The sequence below is a fragment of the Gymnoscopelus braueri genome (assembly GCF_963280865.1).
Source record: "Gymnoscopelus braueri genome assembly, chromosome: 6".
In the NCBI taxonomy this organism is placed as follows: domain Eukaryota; kingdom Metazoa; phylum Chordata; class Actinopteri; order Myctophiformes; family Myctophidae; genus Gymnoscopelus; species Gymnoscopelus braueri.
Genome location: NC_137607.1, coordinates 57,832,032 through 57,850,188, shown reverse-complemented (window position 1 = coordinate 57,850,188; position 18,157 = coordinate 57,832,032). Strand labels below are relative to the sequence as shown.

The following is an 18,157-nucleotide window of genomic DNA, read 5'->3' as shown; positions in this document are numbered from 1 at the left end:
TTACGCCATATTTCAAATACAGTGAAAATACCCAATTTACAAGCACGTTTTTTCTTTAAATGTTGTAGATTTCAATACAGCAATGCATTGATATTAAAAATGTAATGCACTTCGTAATTTGTACTTTTGAATATTAGTATATACTATGCCCATCACCGATTAACACACAGTTAATATATTAACACTCACACGCACACACACACACACACACACACACACACACACAGTTAATATACCAGCTGGACCTGCACATTAACACACAGAGTTAATAGAAAGTTATTGTCTCCATCATGTGTCATACAATTAAGCTACAATCTTACCAGCGTTTCCAACTCCATGCACCAGCAGCAGGATGTGTTTGTCCACCTGTCCAACAGGCCTGGAACCTTCCAGAGAAGACCTGGAGCCCTGACCACACAAAACCATAACCACCATTAATTAACCCATTATGCCATTAAGACCTGAGGCCGTGGACCCCCATCTCAAAATATTTTGTTCCAGGTACCCCCAGATCGAAGCAAAGATTTGAGTTACAAATGTTCACGATTTTTCAAGAAATCTAAAATGACACAGATGCGTTCCCGGTCTTAATGGGTTAACCCAGTAAGACCTGAGGCTTCTGAATCCTAACAGTGTTCTGAAAAAAGTATGTTTTTATGCCAGTGGTTTTTTTCATGTCAAGGACCCCCAAAATGATATGTGTTTGACCACAGACCCCCATCTCAAAATATTTTGTTCCAGGGACCCCTGCAGAAGCAAACATTTCAGTTAAAAATATGTTGCTTTAAAAATAGAAAATTCAAATATTTGTACACATTTTCAAGAGCTTTCAAAAATAGTATATCTACAAGTTCACAACGCCGCACAAAGTGACGCACCTTAGTGCGTCACCTTTGTGCCGCTTGTATATCTGCTATTTTTATACAAAACGTATAAAATCATGGTTTAAGCAATTAAAATGATTGTGATGCTATTTTAACTACTTTTGCTGGACTTTGAGAACCGATGTGCTATATATGTAGCTCAAATCTAAAATGACACGGATTCAATGGGTTAAGCGCCATTCACACTGAGCACGATAACGACAACTGTAACGATTACTACATGGGCATCCACACTGATGTACGATAACGTTCTGTAAACCAGTAGTTCTCAAACGTTTTCATGCCGCGGACCGCCAAACTGATATGTATTTGGCCGCGGACCCCCCCCCCATTTGAAAATAGTTTGTGCCAGGAACCCCCAGAAGACACGATTTATGTTAAGCAAATTCAAAATTAAACTGTTCACAGCCCTCCTCTGAGACAGACCGAGTAGACAAAAATGGTACCATATCATAATGAGCATTAGGACCATTTATATGAAGATAGTTTGAAGTGGTCCTTTAATTACATTTAAAGGTAGACTACAGTTTTAGACAATTTAACTGTCCACCAAACGAGCAAGGGATTGTACAAAGCACCGCAGCATACTGTATGTGTGTGTCCTCAATATATTTTCTAGGAAATTATGTAGTACTTACAGTAAGTCCTAAATTTAATTTCTTATGTGTTTTTTCTAGTAACCACTGTATAATGTTGCTGTCGGGCAGAAACCTCCTATAATAATAATAGGAGGTCGGGGGTTTGAGGAGTTCCTTTAGATAGGAGGGGGCATTGCTGTGGATGCACTGATGGGTAAGGAGGGAGACCTTGTACTCGATCCTAAAGGAGACGGGAAGCCAGTGTAGTGAATGGAGAATATGAAAATATCTCCATATTCTAACTCTTTGTGTGTTTTTACATAAATGAACACCCTACTTGATCATACTACAGTGTCACACCAAAGTATCAGAAGTTGCAGATCCACAAGCTGAGCTTCCCAATCTGCTACTTTTGCTATTTTTTATTAATTTGAATCCTGAAATGTAAGTTTTGGGCACGTCACGTATGAGGTTTCCACCTGAACAGAGACAATATGGTCATCTTTCAGTACCGTGAGGTCCTCTGAAAAGAAGGGCTCCTGACTCCTGGCCAGTCCAACAGAGTGAGATGTGTGCAGGTTTCCATCAACCTCGGAGGACTTCCCGGTTTGAGATGTTTCACAAAGCCTGGAGGAGACAACAGGAGTCCACAGTCATTCACAACACTCCCTGTAGCTTTAACCACTTAAAGGAGTAGTTCACCCACACACGCCGTTAAGCCTTAACACATTGATTGCCTAGATCGAGTTAACTCGTTTTTAGAATCCATCACTTGATTGCCAAGATCGAGTTAGATATGATTTTTCGAAGATTTAGACTCCTATCCACTTCCTTGTTAACTTAAAACTTAAAGATTCTGTATCTCGGCTCCTGAGCACTTTTTTTTTTTCAATGTAAAAACCCCTGGCAATAAACTGCAAAAAATCTGAAATAATTCTGGCAGTCAATGTGTTAAATTCATGTCGATTATTTTTAGTTTTTGTCGCATTCCTAAGCCTAAGTTGATCGCCGGTCATCAAATTGTTGCCTTGGAATGCGACAAAAACAAAAAAAATCTCTATGAATTCAAGGCTTCATGGGGTGTGTAATTGATAGGGGGAAAAAATGGGCTAACTACTCCTTTAAACCCCAGCAACCGTATTGTGGAGAAATATTTTGATGAACATAGCCAAACTACAACCTCACAACGTGCCGCAAACGTTGCGAGTTGCGAGTTTGTCGATCGGCTATTTTCAAGCAAAATCTTTCCCCACAATAACAAACAAAAACTGAAGAGACACTAGTATAGAGACCTGAGGGACTCCATATACAGTAGGGTTTATGTGGTTGTGCAGTTACCTTCTAATGATGTACTGTAACTCCAAATATTGGTGAAGATAAGACTGAATATGCGGACAATAAATCAACGGTAAAAAAAAAATGTAAATGCCATTCTGGGCTTTGTGATGTTAGATACTGGCAGAATCTTTGCATTTGTTTATGTGATACAAAAAGTGACTTTGGGAGCAGTTTCACCGTGCAATGGAAGTCAATTAGGGGACTATTATATTGGGATATCAATTTCTAATCAATGGAGCAACGGAGCAAGACATACTGTATCGCCAATATATTAAGTTACATCATGGCAAGGAAACTACACAAGCCAAACCTCTACCAAAGTGACTACACAAGCCAAACCTCTACCAAAGTGTCATTGTGATTTAAAGACCCCATGAAATGTCTAGCAATCATGCTATTTGATTCTGCACATTTACAGGAAGACAAACGTCAAACTGAGATGGCTGCCACCATCGCCTTGTAGCCTACTGCTGCAGCTTGCTGGCCAGAGAAAATCATTTAAATCATTAACTCATTGACTGCATTTGGCCTACGTCTGACGAGTCACTCGTCATTTGGTCTCACACCGCCATTGACGAGTCACTCGTCATTTGGTGTTTTCAGTGGTTTACACTAGAGGCCACTGTTCCACAGACTGTGAATCATGATGATGATGATGATGATGAAGAGCACAGCCAAAGATCACGTGATCACAACAAAATGGAGCTGGTTTGGTTTTTGTATTATAGGATTTATAAAAATAATAATAATTATCTCTGCTTTCTGTTGCTTTTTGGCAAAAACAAGCCCCATTCAACTGCCCATAACTATGGAATGGATTATCGCGGCAGCACAATAGTTTTTTCTTCGATTCTCCGAGACCCCCCTATGTCTTTTAACACATTGACTGCCAGAGTTTATTCATAATGTACTCACCCCTGTGCCAGCAATTTGCGTGTTTTTTAATTTTTTAATTTTGTAATTTTCATTCAAATAAATTCTCTGATTGTGGTGTTAAGCACATACGACAGTTCCACCAGTAGAGAGCAGCAAATCCACACCTTGATCACCTCGCTCGCCCCCTCCCAAACAGGCCTACGTCATATCCGGTCATTCACCGGATGTTATGTTTTCGACAATCCCTGATCCGCTGATCGGCCTGAAAACGATGTGATACACTACGACGATGACTGTTAGTCACCCGGACCAAAGAAAATAGAAGTTGAGCTGTCCGTTCGTTTTTTATACCGTGTGAAAAAAATTGTTTTTCCCTATTCTGGACGAAAATGACCGGAGAAAAACAAAGTGACCCGGAAATTATTATTTTTAATACATCCGGCTCCGGGTGAGTGTGACGTAAGTGGAAAACGAAAGTGCTGATGAGAAATAAACAGAGCCGTGCGATCACAGATTAAACAATGAAAATTCAAAAGAACGCATCAATGCGTTCTTCTGAATTGCTGGCATGCAAGCGATGGATTTGAAAGAACGCATCGATGCGATCTTGTCAATCAATGTGTTAAAGTGATCGGCGGGTGGATTGCTGTGAACAAAAATATTCTATGATTTTTCAAAGGTTAGTAAAAACGCTCGGAATCGCTGGCAAGGGCAGCTATAGACGATGTTTTAACTCAGGTAGTCAATAAGTTAAGGATTTTTAAGACCTTTTTAATACCTCTAAAAGTACGAAATAAATATGACCATTACTGTGCCAAACATAATCAACAAATTATACTATAAAAATTGTCAAACATTGGCCAAATTGGCAAATGTGATTGCCAATTTGCCAATGTGAACGGCAAATGTGAGCATGTAGTTCAGCTATTTTGACAATATTTATCTATGGAACCGAGTCAAACAAAATAAGTAATGCCTCAACTCATACAATTCCAAGGGCTTGTCAGGGTGGGGGGTCCCAAAATCAAATATGTTTCTTTTTGGGGGTTGCGGCAAAGAAAGGTTTGAGGAACAACTAGGTGTGACTAACCTGAGGTAGAAGACTGATTTGGTGGTCCGCTCCTGGTACACAAACATGTTCTTCCTGTTGACCACACAGAAGGAGTTGAGCACGGAGCGCAGGGCCTGGATGGCTGGAGGAGAGAAAAAATGTGCACGTGCACACACACACACACACACACACACACACACACACACACACACACACACACACACACACACACACACACACACACACACACACACACACACACACACACACACACACACACACACACACACACGTAATCGAAACGTTATTGTCTTTTTCTGTGCTTTGCACCCCGTTACTAAAATAAAAAGCTCAGATCATCCGAGTTGCTCCAGCGCTTTCTTTATTCAGTTATACGTGTCCGCTCCTGAGACGCACCGGATCAGCCTGATTTCGGCTTGAGGCGCGGTGGGATATCCCTTTAATCCAGACTGCAGTTACCCTTACAGCCCCGTAGATGGCAGTAAAATGGACAGTGAATACGTTTCTTTGCATGGATACACCTCTGGATACGTCCATGTTGGGTCTAATCCTTTGAGAAGGTATATTCAGAATTGGTCCGCTCACCTCTGGACACGCCCATGTTGGGTCCCATCTTGAGGCGTGGGTGGATGTGGATGATGGTGCTCCAGGCCACCTCACAGGCAAAGTGTCCTGGAATGAACTGCATGGTGGCTGCCAGGTAGTCCCTGGGCTGGTAGCTCTCCTCCGTGCCATAGTCTGTGGACATACATCCAAAATGACACATAGTCTGAGGACATACACCCAAAATGACACATAGTCTGAGGACATACACCCAAAATGACACATAGTCTGAGGACATACACCCAAAATGACACATAGTCAGTGGATAAACATCCAAAATGACACATAGTCTGTGGACATACACCCAAAATGACACATAGTCTGAGGACATACACCCAAAATGACACATAGTCTGAGGACATACACCCAAAATGACACATAGTCAGTGGATATACATCCAAAATGACACATAGTCTGTGGACATACACCCAAAATGACACACATTAGGCTCATAGTCAGTGGACATACATCCACAATGTCAATGGCCAAGGTTATGTTTTTTTTCATTAGTTTTTAACACATTCCACGCCAGAGTTTAATCTCATAATGTACTCACCAGTGCCAGCGTTTTATTGTTGTTTTTTTGTTTTATTCACGTCGCCACAGACCTCGTTAAATCCCTTTAGATCTAGCATAAAACTGTTTGTAAACACAGCGGCGATCCGACTGCGTCGCCAAGTAAAATCCCCTTCAAAAACCCAGCCGCCATGTTGTAGTTACAACGGTTTATGTTAAACAGCGATCAGCGACGAGAAAAACTACAAACGAGAAAATGGCGTTGTAGTGTCCGCTTTAGAATGGAGGCCGATGGGATCGGCAAAACCGGATCCGGGATAATTCCGTTTCCGGTGGTGCTACAATGAAATGTGTCGTATCGAAAGTGAAAAAAAGTGCAATGTGAAGTTAAAAAAAAAAAAAAAAACACCACTTCGCGATTGGCACGTGGTGGCTTTAAATAGGTTCGCGTAGATCTACGCGATTGGCAGTCAATGTGTTCATGTATTTTGTTTTGACTTTTTGTTTTCAATTTCAGTGTAGTTTTGATTAGTTGTTCAACTAAGTTTGCTAGTAGAACCAAATGAACTTTTACAGGTCCATTTGGTTCCATCTGTGCACTCTTAAGAGTTACCCACCCGTAAGGGGCCATTTGGAACCCCCTCAAGGAACCATTAGGGTCCCTGGACCACACTTTAAGACCCACTGGTGTTTCCAGTGAGCCAACATGCACAATATCAGCACCCCGACTCTGTTTGACCAGAATGGAACAGAGCATTCATTAGCATCATTGGTAAAACCTGTGAAGGAAGTAAGGAAGAGGCCCAATTTTTTTCAAATATGGCTGCCGTGCATAGAGCCTGGCAGGGAAGATAGAGGGAAGACTAGTCTCGCGTGGCCAGACTGTTGCCTCCCACAATTTTCAAATGTTTCCGGTCATACAGTCTGGGACTCGGAAGCTCTGATCATGATTAGAATATAAACCGGATGTGAAGCTTCCTCCCCACTTCCGTTTCGTCTTTACAGTCGCGCAAATTTATCCGACTATAAATCAAAATCATTTAAGTATATTTAGCTTGCTGCTTAGCAGAAATGGAAATGAAAAAAGAAAATGTAAAGATATTTAAAAATATATTTTCGTGAACTGAAGTGCCAGTTTCCTCAATCGGATTTCGGGAGTTGTAGTTCCAGACTCTATATAGCATTCGGAGATTGTGGAATAGTTGTCTGGATACGCGAGACTAAGGGAAGACTGACCGTCAGCAGTGGCCAGTCTCTGCCTGTAGAGGGACTCGTTCTTCCAGATGTCCTCCTCACTCTCTGCCACCAGCAGACTGTTACACTGATGACTGTCATGTAAGTCCTGGAGTAACAAACACTACACAACACCAACACAAAAAGTATCAATACTGCAATGTAGAAATACTTTGTTACAAGTAAAAGTCCAGAACAAACCATCACTTTTGTAACAGTAAAAGTACAAAAGTATTGGCATAAAAATATACTTAAAGTACCAAAAGTCACATTTCACAGGTTTAAAATGAATAAAATGTATTAAAATCTTTTGAAAATAGCAGATCTACAAGCTCACAAAGTGTCATGATGGGAGGCGTTTTCAAATAGCCAAAGTTTAAATAGGGCTGAAGTGTTTATATGTATGTTTTGTAATAATAATCAAAATCTGCAAAGTACAGTAACTAGTAACTAAAGTTCTCTAATAATTGTAGTGGAGTAAAAAGTACAATATTAGCTTCTGAGATGTAGTGGAGTAGAGCTTGTAGATTGGTTCTTCGGTGCACAACACCACGTGCAACAACGTATATAAAGCCCAGCCCTTGAATCGAAACCAATCTTATTTGTCAAGTAGGGCATGTGATGAGATGAGAGTGAGAAAAGGAGCACATATTGAGGTTCAATATTGAATAACGATATCACAACAGTGTCATAATTAATTATGTAATATTTTTGTGTGACAAGAATCATCCTAATGTTAAAGGTAGAGTCAAGCGATATGTTTTGGTTAAAAATAATGGATTTTTGTTAAAAGGTTAAGGCACTATATTCTGAGAGTGTTTGTTCAGTAACAGGAGTCTCCTAGTCTCTCCAGCTCTTTGATAAACAGAAAATACATATTCTGGTAGGTAACACATTTTCAACCAATCAGGAGAGAGTACCCATTTATCAGCTTTATTTTTATAGTGTTCCAATTTTGTCAGCTCATTTCTTTGTGTCATCACTTCCAATTTCACTTGTTTAACACCTTTACCGCCGGGCCCGTAGTTCTACGGGCCGTTAAATCCAACGGTTAAGCGCCGAGCCCGTAGTCCTACGGGCTGCGGTCTTTTCGCGCATGCGCGGTCCGGGTGCACTTTCGGAATTTTTTTGATCCACTTCCGTTTCCGGTTTGATGACAGGAAATAGAATTATTTGGGATCCGGTTTCGACGATCACGCCCGCTCCCATTCTACAGACGAAACTGAAACTCAATTCTCTTCCTGTAGTTTTTTCTCCTCGCATTTCACTGTTTAACGTAATCCGCTCTAACTACAGTCATGGAAGTCCGTTTGACATGCGGTCTTCACTGGGAGATACAGGGAGATCTCGCGGATGTAAACAGACCGTTCACGGCTCAATCTTAAGGATTTTAACAAGATCTATGGCGACATGAAAAAAACAAAAAAACAACAAAAACACCTTGGCACTGGTGAGTACATTATGAGATTAACCTCTGGCGGTGGATGTGTTAATCTGTATCCTGCCTGAGTTCTCTATCCTGATTAGATAAAATTGGTATCCTGACCTGATAATGCATTTTCTGTTTAATAAAGAGCTGGAGAGACATGGAGACTCCTGTAACTGAACAAACACTCTATAGCAATGATTACTATCACAATAGAGAGCTATTTAACACCGTTACTGAAAAAACACATAGCAATGACTATTATCAGAATGTAGCTATTTAAGACTGTTTTTAACCAAAGACAATCATTTGCCCTACCTATAATTTAACCCATTAGGACCGGGAACGCATCTGTGTCATTTTTTTATTTATTTGGCTATTAAAAAAATAGCAGATATACAAACTTGTAGATCTATTTTTGAATAGCCAAAGAAATCAAAAAATTAGCCAATGTTTTTCCGGCCTTAATGGGCTAAAATGAGATATTCCTCTAAATATGGCTAGAATTATAAAAAAAAACTCATTTTGCCTCTGCCCCTCTACCATTCTCTACACGCTCCTGACATGCATGTACCTGGTTCACTATTCGACAGATTTCTCCAATCTTCTGCACCGCAGTCCGATGCAGGGTGAGACATTCATCCAACTCCTCTGTCTCGGTCTCTGTCTTCTTTTCAAACTCCTCTGCAATCTCTTCTTTTCCCTCTGTCAAATTCCTGCAGATCAGACAAAACAAAACCATACATGTAATCAATTGTACAGCAATGCTGTTGGGTGGAAACCTTGTATGTTCAAAAACATTACTTTTCTGGAAATGGAAAAGAAAAACAAACTAAATGTTTATAAAACCCACAACCACAATTTTCAATACTTTTACTTTACTCCGCTACATCTCAGAGGGGGTCCACCCATAATGCCGACGGTCCATTGTTCCGACGGTCCATTGTTCCGACGGTCCATTGTTCCGAGGGCCCATAAGGTCCATAGTTCCGAGGGTTCGTTGTTCCGACGGGCCATTGTACCGACGACAGGGGTGATGTGCAGGACGACCCGCAGCCCCCGGACTGACTGGTCGTGATTTCTCTCTCTCTCTCTCTCTCTCTCTCTCTCTCTCTCTCTCTCTCTCTCTATATATATATATATATATATATATATATAGAGAGAGAGTTGAAAATAGCAGATTGTGTCATGAGCTTGTAGATATGCTATTTTCAAATGGCCAAAATGTATAAAGGACTGAAGTGATTAATGTATGTTTTGTAATAATGATCAAAACAAAGTAACTAGGGGTCCCCAGGGACCCCCGGGTTAGTGATGCGCAGGACGACCCGCAGCCCCCGGACGGACTGGTCGTGATTTCAAACGCAATTATCGTGGGTGCAGGCAGAGCGGAGAAAAACAAGAAACACACTTTTCTCTCTCTCTCTCTCTCTCTCTCTCTCTCTCTCTCTCTCTCTCTCTCTCTCTCTCTCTCTCTCTCTCTCTCTCTCTCTCTCTCGCGTGCACTTGCGCGCGCGCGCACACACACACACACACACACACACACACACACACACACACACACACACACACACACACACACACACACACACACACACACACCAGTGATGTGTTCTACCGTGGTCCACCCACGTCCAGGTGAAGGCTTATCATGTGCGTGGCTATTGTTCTTGGGGTGATAATTAATGGCTACTGGCGAAGGAATTCACACATTTGAACGACCGCCATTCACTTCATTGAACGTAGGTCACTGAATTGAGTACTTCATTAGTATTCAAATTGCGCGTCATAGCAAAATCTTGAATCTTCAATACAGTTTGTGTCTCCAATGCCAAGTTAATACTATTCTGTAATAGATACAGGAAGGCTCGCTGTTAACACTGCTATTATATCTGATCTGATAAGCCTAACCAGCATTTATAACAATCCTTGCACTTCTATGGTAATCCAAAAAAATGCATCCAAGGCTAAAAGCAGCTCCGAAGTGGTTGAGTTACAGGGTGATTAACATTAGAAACAGTAGAAAATCAGTACAAAGCATATGGTAAGTGTACTCAGTGTTACTGTGAAACTGGGCCTGAGTGGGCCTGGCCGAGTTTGTGCGGGGCAGATTTTTTTTTTTTACATTAATTTATTATACGCGCGTGCGTGCCGTGCGTGTGGGAGGAACGGGGGGATTGTTATAGTAGGCCTACCCTCCCAAAAAATCTAGAACACACCACTGAGACACACACACACACACACACACACACACACACACACACACACACACACACACACAACTGAAAGTCCGCAACAGCCTGCCAATTCTGAAGCTAAATTCTATCATTTAGAAAGGAAAATAATCATCACCACTTCCCCTTGTGGGGCAGGGGTCTTCAACGTTTTTATGATGAAGCAGGGACCCCCTCTATATTGTATGACATTCAGATAAACTGTTGCTGCTCTTTTTTCCCTCTACACACCTATAACTCTTTGCAAAAAAAAATCCGATCTACAAGCTCACGTGAGCTTGTAGATCTGCTATTTTTGGCTAAAGTTCTCCTCAGAAACTCCGAGGACCCCCTAGGGGTGTTGAGGTGACTTTAAATATTACAACGTTTCACTGTTGAAAGTGTCGCTTTGCTGTAGGCTATTATGAGAGCATATGAGAGAGAGAGAGAGAGAGAGAGCGATCGATATGCTATAGAAAATAGCCTATATTGTTTGTTTGTTTGTTTGTTTGTTTGTTTGTTTACCGATTATCTTTTCTATTCATATGTTGGAGTCATGTTAATGTGACATTTAACCACAAATAAAAGAAAGCCTGTAGCCTAGGTCAAAACTTGTATAGGAGCCAAAAGATATTTTTCTTGTGCTTATTATTTTGTTTGGTTTTCACATGCTTTGCTTTGATGTCTATTTTTTTATTTGATTGATTAGCTCCTGTTGTTGAGTGTCTCCTCATTATAATAATTATTGGGAAGAAGTAGGCCTAGTAGCTACAACTTGGTCTGCTCATTTTCGCCTCTACACCAAACCTCTTCACCCAAAATAGAGGGCCGATCCGCAGCCTGCGGGCGGACGGGACTTAAGTAAAATACATTTTACTTAAGTAGCCTACAGTACTTGAGTACATGTACCTAGTTACTTTACGCCACTGTCAATTGTGCACAGCTGCCGAAAAATGATATCCCCGCTGCACGTCGATTTTATTTGAACGTCCCTTAATTGTGTTGTAGGCCACTCTGTATCTATCCCTAACCCAACTCTAACCCATAAAAGCTCCAAACTGAAATAAATGCTATTCCAAAAGGTGCAATTAGAGGTAAAGGCTTCTAAATTTCAAATAATTATAACCTAATCCAAAATATTCCAAAATAATATTTGACATATATGGAAACGAAAAATTATGAAAGAAGTTAACAACATTCCTTGTGTCAATAAATTGTGTTTTTATTATATGGGTCCATTTGGACACTCTCAGAGTTATGGGGGTCCTTGAAAATAAAACGATTGAGAACCGCATGGGCTTGCCAGGACTCCAATATACACCAATTGGGTCTTAAAAAGAAAAACATAAAAAACAAAATCTAGAACATATAACATGGACAAGGAAAATTCTTGCCACTGTGTCCGTGTATGGACATAACCTGTGACAGTCAAAATGGGCTCTCTGGCTGCAATAAAATGAGTAGGCCTAGGTTATAAAAAAGAACAAATAATTGGCTAAGCTCAAAACAAAATAAGACCCTCTGACCTGCACCTGCATGCATGGCATAACAATGCGTTAGAGCCAATAACACCTCCCCAATACACACGCACGCACACACACACACACGCACACGCACACACACACACACACACACACACACACACACACACACACACACACACACACACAACTGAAAGTCCGCAACAGCCTGCCAATTCTGAAGCTAAATTCTATCATTTAGAAAGGAAAATAATCATCACCAGGGGCGCTGACTTTTGTGCTCGACCATGGGGGCTGAACTTGACCACCACTCGCCCCCCCCCCCCCCCCCCCTTCCCCCCCTCCACCGACTGCGTCGCGGTCATGTACAGATCACATGAAGCACAGATCACATGAAATTGTGCACGGAATGCTGCACAGCATTCCAGTACTCTTCCAGAGTGCGATCCCCTCGGTTGTACTCCCGCTTGAGACGGCGAATCATCTTCTCCAGGTCTCTCCATTTTTTCTTCTGCGGGGGTCGGTCTACTCCTCGCTCAGCAGCCCTGGTAGTGACCTCCATTAGACGCTGTTCGTCCTTCAGCTGCCTCAGGAAGATCCACAGTGATGGATGCCGCCTATCCAGCTTCTGGTTCCACCTTTTATGAAAGGCTAAAACGTCGAATAAAAACATTATGGTAACCATTATTGTTGTGTTTGTTTCCAGTTTACAATATTGCGGTATGGTACACAAATGTTATAGTTACTGGAAATGAATAATTATGTTAACAATGTCAGACAATGAATTGCTTTCTTCACAAAATGAACAATAAATAATGTCTTACATTCAACAAAGTTGTTGGTCCTGTTATCACTGTTCCTGTCGAACACGTTCCACATCAGTGGTGGGAACTGGCAACCGTCCGCGATGTAGTTCCGCATCATGTACCCCATGAAGTCAGTAAGACCACCGAAGCGTCTTGTGAGACGAACTGTCTCTCTTGCTGTTTCCAGGAGGCGAAAGTTTTGGCGCACCAAAGCCAATGGCAGAAAGCCTATAGCCATGAACTTTTGGATGCACTCCCGCAGCCTGCCATGTCTCCGATAATGCCCTGAATGAATGAATGAATGAATGAATGAATTTACTAGGCACACATGTAACTATTACTAGGCCTACTTAAAACAAAAAGTCAATCCAGGAGAGGTAGGCTTAGACAACTCAACAGGCCAATAATAACAAGAAACCTCTCAAACATTAAAAGTAACCTATACTGTATAATAAATTAGGATATAAAAGCTTCCATTCATTATTAGTTAACGAAATGATGGGGATTAATGAGTAACTAGTGACTAATTATTAGTTAATTATGAGTTCCTTACTTAGTAACTACTTAAATAGTAAATATTTAATATTGAATACTTAAATGTATCCTTCATTTTTAATGGTGGTGTCTCTTTTTAGTGTTTTTGTTTTTAGTATTAGTAACTAGGAGTAGTTTTGAGATCACATAGCCAGTGGAATGACATGTCGTTTATTTATGCATTTCATGTTGAATTACAATTAAAACGATATATCTATTTATCTATCTATCTATTTATCTATCTATCTATTCATTCGATAATTCGATAGTTTAGGAACGTGCAATAATTAGTTCTTATTTAGCCACACTATGCACTAATTTCTTTATTGAATAAATGAATGTTTTGATTTGTAACAAAAAATAATGATAATGATAGTAATAATAAAATAAAGTACTGTCAATCAAGTGACATCTGACTAATAATAGCTTATTTATTTATGGATTTATTTATTTATTTATTAGATTGATTGAGGATGATGGAAAGGTCATTTATGGCAAAGTGCCCAAATATGTTTGCTTAACTGACACATATTTTTCCTTTTCCCACAATTTTGGCGTGAAATTGTGAAATTTCAGACAGACGTTTCTAATTAAAAAAGAATTGTGAGTAAGAAAGATATAGTTACCTGCAAGGCCCAACTCCTGCACCCGTCTCCACAAACTTTGGGTGAAGTGGAAGTAACAGCCCAAGGACCGGCTGCCTGGTAACTCCGTCTGGATAGCCAGAAGGAGGGAGCTTTCAAAGTCAGTGATGACCCGATTTGGTCTCCATTGGTGCCCAGTTACACGCCGTACCTTCCGCTTGACTTGCGCTAGGATGTGCCTGTATTGGCCCACCGTTTTCCCAGTCACAAGGCACATGACCAGGGGCACCACTCTGTTCAGGTATTTACCATGAATGGTCATGAACTGGTAGTATGGATGGGGCGAAGTTTTAAAAGTGCCATCTATGTATACGTCCCGGCACCTCCCGAGTTTAGCAAAATTACTGGAGGTGCCAAAAACAAGGACACCCCAGTCATTGCTTTGATGGGTGAGAAACTGTCTCCCATGCCACGTTTGTGCCCACTCGTCAAGCACTGCCACATCATCCACGCTATCGGGGATTGGGGGGAGAAGGGACGCCCGTTTCCTCTGCAGCCTTGACCTCACATTTGAGAATTCAGGCACCTCAGCCTCTGAATCGGCATCTCTAGCCACTTCGTCATATACCCTTTTAATGGGTTTTGATGGGTCAGCCTGTATTGCTTCCACCATCTGCTGTTTGATAGCACCAGATGCTATCAAATTTGTGTCCTCGGGATGGTTATGGGGCGTGGTATTTAAAACATGTATGACCACGTTGGGCTCATCCATGTTGAAGGCGGCAGTTGTCAAGAATACATTGCATGTCTTTCTCCAGCAACGCCAATGAATCTTGCCTCCGGGGGTCTTTTTATTTAGTTGGTACCTAAACTGTTCGTGTATTAACACCTTTCCTCCACGGTTACCTAGCTGCAGGTAGGCCATTTTCTCGGCAGGATATCTGTATATTGTGTGGAGACGAGAGGCCTACCAAGGTGCGGGACTGGCATATATTGCCCTATGCTGACCAATCAGAAACCACCAATTAAGAAGATCAAATTAATCACCCCTCTAGTTTGTGATTGAATAAACGTGCGTTGATTGATTTGTGATTCTGGAGGGAACATTCCCCAAAAATAGCAGATCTACAAGCTCACAAAATCACTTATTTTTTGTGTAGAATAAAGACTCCCCCCCTTCCCTCAGTGTGTAGACGACGGGTCAGAAACTTGGCATGGCAGAGAGTATCTCTCTCACCAGAAATGACTTGGATGTGGCAGTTTTGACTGTTAAATAGAGTAATTACTGATCTTTCCTCGTTCAGCACTTTGGACAGCGCTGCAGGTCAGGGTGACCTCCCCACATTCAGCACCATGGAGAGCGCAATGGCTGCGTACTGCTACCCTTTGCATCACCATGCCCATGCCTCATATTTAGGGGCCTGCGCTCTGGAGGAAGATCTCTTTCCATCCAAAGAAATATGTTTCCCTTCCCCTTTCCCCTGATTGTTGACATTGTAAATTAAATATGAAATTAAATAAATATATTTTGTAAATGCAAAACCGTCTCCACCTGATGCTAAGATGATGATGTGGGATCCTTGATGTTGGCACAGTCAGCAATTTATCAAAAGTCGGCAGGTACTGACATTTTAGATATATATATGGATATGGATATGGATCATAATAGCCTACAGCAAAGCCGACAGTTTCAACAGTGAAACGTTGTAATATTTAAAGTCACCTCAACACAGGGGGTCCTCTGAGTTTCTGAGGAGAACTTTAGCCAAAAATAGCAGATCTACAAGCTCACGTGAGCTTGTAGATCGGCAATTTTTTTGCAAAGAGTTATAGGTGTGTAGAGGGAAAAAAGAGCAGCAACAGTTTATCTGAATGTCATACAATATAGAGGGGGTCCCTGCTTTATCATGAAAACGTTGAAGACCCCTGCCCCACAAGGGGAAGTGGTGATGATTATTTTCCTTTCTAAATGATAGAATTTAGCTTCAGAATTGGCAGGCTGTTGCGGACTTTCAGTGTGTGTGTGTGTGTGTGTGTGTGTGTGTGTGTGTGTGTGTGTGTGTGTGTGTGTGTGTGTGTGTGTGTGTGTGTGTGTGTGTGTGTGTGTGCGTGTGTGCGTGTGTGCTCGTACAAGTGCGCGTGTGCACGTGCAAGTGCGCGTGTGCGAGAGAGAGAGAGAGAGAGAGAGAGAGAGAGAGAGAAAAGTGTGTTTCTTGTTTTTCTCCGCTCTGCCTGCACCCACGATAATTGCGTTTGAAATCACGACCAGTCCGTCCGGGGGCTGCGGGTCGTCCTGCGCATCACTAACCCGGGGGTCCCTGGGGACCCCTAGTTACTTTGTTTTGATCATTATTACAAAACATACATTAATCACTTCAGTCCTTTATACATTTTGGCCATTTGAAAATAGCATATCTACAAGCTCATGACACAATCTGCTATTTTCAACTCTCTCTCTCTATATATATATATATATATATATATATATATATATATATATATATATATATATATATATATATATATAGAGAGAGAGAGAGAGAGAGAGAGAGAGAGAGAGAGAGAGAGAGAGAGAGAGAGAGAGAGAGAGAGAGAGAGAGAGAAATCACGACCACTCCGTCCGGGGGCTGCGGGTCGTCCTGCGCATCACTAACCCGGGGGTCCCTGGGGACCCCTAGTTACTTTGTTTTGATCATTATTACAAAACATACATTAATCACTTCAGTCCTTTATACATTTTGGCCATTTGAAAATAGCATATCTACAAGCTCATGACACAATCTGCTATTTTCAACTCTCTCTCTCTATATATATATATATATATATATATATATATATATATATATATATATATATAGAGAGAGAGAGAGAGAGAGAGAGAGAGAGAGAGAGAGAGAGAGAGAGAGAGAGAGAGAGAGAGAGAGAGAGAGAGAAATCACGACCAGTCCGTCCGGGGGCTGCGGGTCGTCCTGCGCATCACTAACCCGGGGGTCCCTGGGGACCCCTAGTTACTTTGTTTTGATCATTATTACAAAACATACATTAATCACTTCAGTCCTTTATACATTTTGGCCATTTGAAAATAGCATATCTACAAGCTCATGACACAATCTGCTATTTTCAACTCTCTCTCTATATATATATATATATATATATATATATATATATATATATATATAGAGAGAGAGAGAGAGAGAGAGAGAGAGAGAGAGAGAGAGAGAGAGAAATCACGACCAGTCCGTCCGGGGGCTGCGGGTCGTCCTGCACATCACTAACCCGGGGGTCCCTGGGGACCCCTGTCGTCGGTACAATGGCCCGTCGGAACAATGAACCCTCGGAACTATGGACCTTATGGGCCCTCGGAACAATGGACCGTCGGAACAATGGACCGTCGGAACAATGGACCGTCGGCATATTGACGCGGACCCATCTCAGAGACACATGTTGAACTTTTATTCCAATACAATTATTTGAAAACTATAATTACTAGTTACTTTGTAGATTTTGGTTATTATTGCATAACATTAACCACTTCAGCCCTATTTAAACTTTGGCTATTTGAAAATAGCAAATCTTTGTCTCATTGTTGTCTCCGCCAGGCCGAAAGGCATGGCGAGAGTATGTTTTCGCCCCTGTCCGTCCGTCCGTCCGTCCGTCCGTCCGTGTGTCCGTCCGTCCGTCATTCTGTCATTTTGTGTACAGCTAATCTCTGGCACCGTTGGCTTGATCGCAGAGAAACTGTGCACACACACTCCCTGGATGCCAGAGCAGAACCTCTGCCCCAAATTTTTCACATCGGCCTCTTATAGCGCCTAAAATTGTCTTTCAAAGTTTGCAGGAGTACTCCGCTTCGAACAAAATGCCTCAAATCATGAACACAGCATGAAATTTCTGTGAAATTTTGCACACACATTCCCATTAGGCCGAGGAAGAAATGCCATTTGAAAATGTTCAAATCAGCCTCATGGTGGCGCTGTAACAGGCCGATTCGTGTTTTTACCTATAACTGCACC

The 18,157-nt window shown here is 41.5% G+C and overlaps 1 protein-coding gene across 13 annotated transcripts in view; it reads right to left on the bottom strand.

Moving 5' to 3' along the window:
- Positions 1 to 18,157, bottom strand: part of szt2 (SZT2 subunit of KICSTOR complex) — a 232,658-nt gene that overhangs the window by 111,292 nt on the left and 103,209 nt on the right. For all 13 annotated transcript variants that reach the window (XM_080430954.1, XM_080430966.1, XM_080430959.1 and 10 more), the window contains exons 42-47: positions 9,101 to 9,242; positions 7,104 to 7,224; positions 5,334 to 5,486; positions 4,767 to 4,869; positions 1,975 to 2,089; positions 321 to 408 (exon numbers count right to left, since the gene is read on the bottom strand). In XM_080430954.1, the coding sequence (XP_080287080.1) occupies positions 321 to 408; positions 1,975 to 2,089; positions 4,767 to 4,869; positions 5,334 to 5,486; positions 7,104 to 7,224; positions 9,101 to 9,242 (722 nt within the window). The remainder of the gene's footprint in view (positions 1 to 320; positions 409 to 1,974; positions 2,090 to 4,766; positions 4,870 to 5,333; positions 5,487 to 7,103; positions 7,225 to 9,100; positions 9,243 to 18,157) is intronic.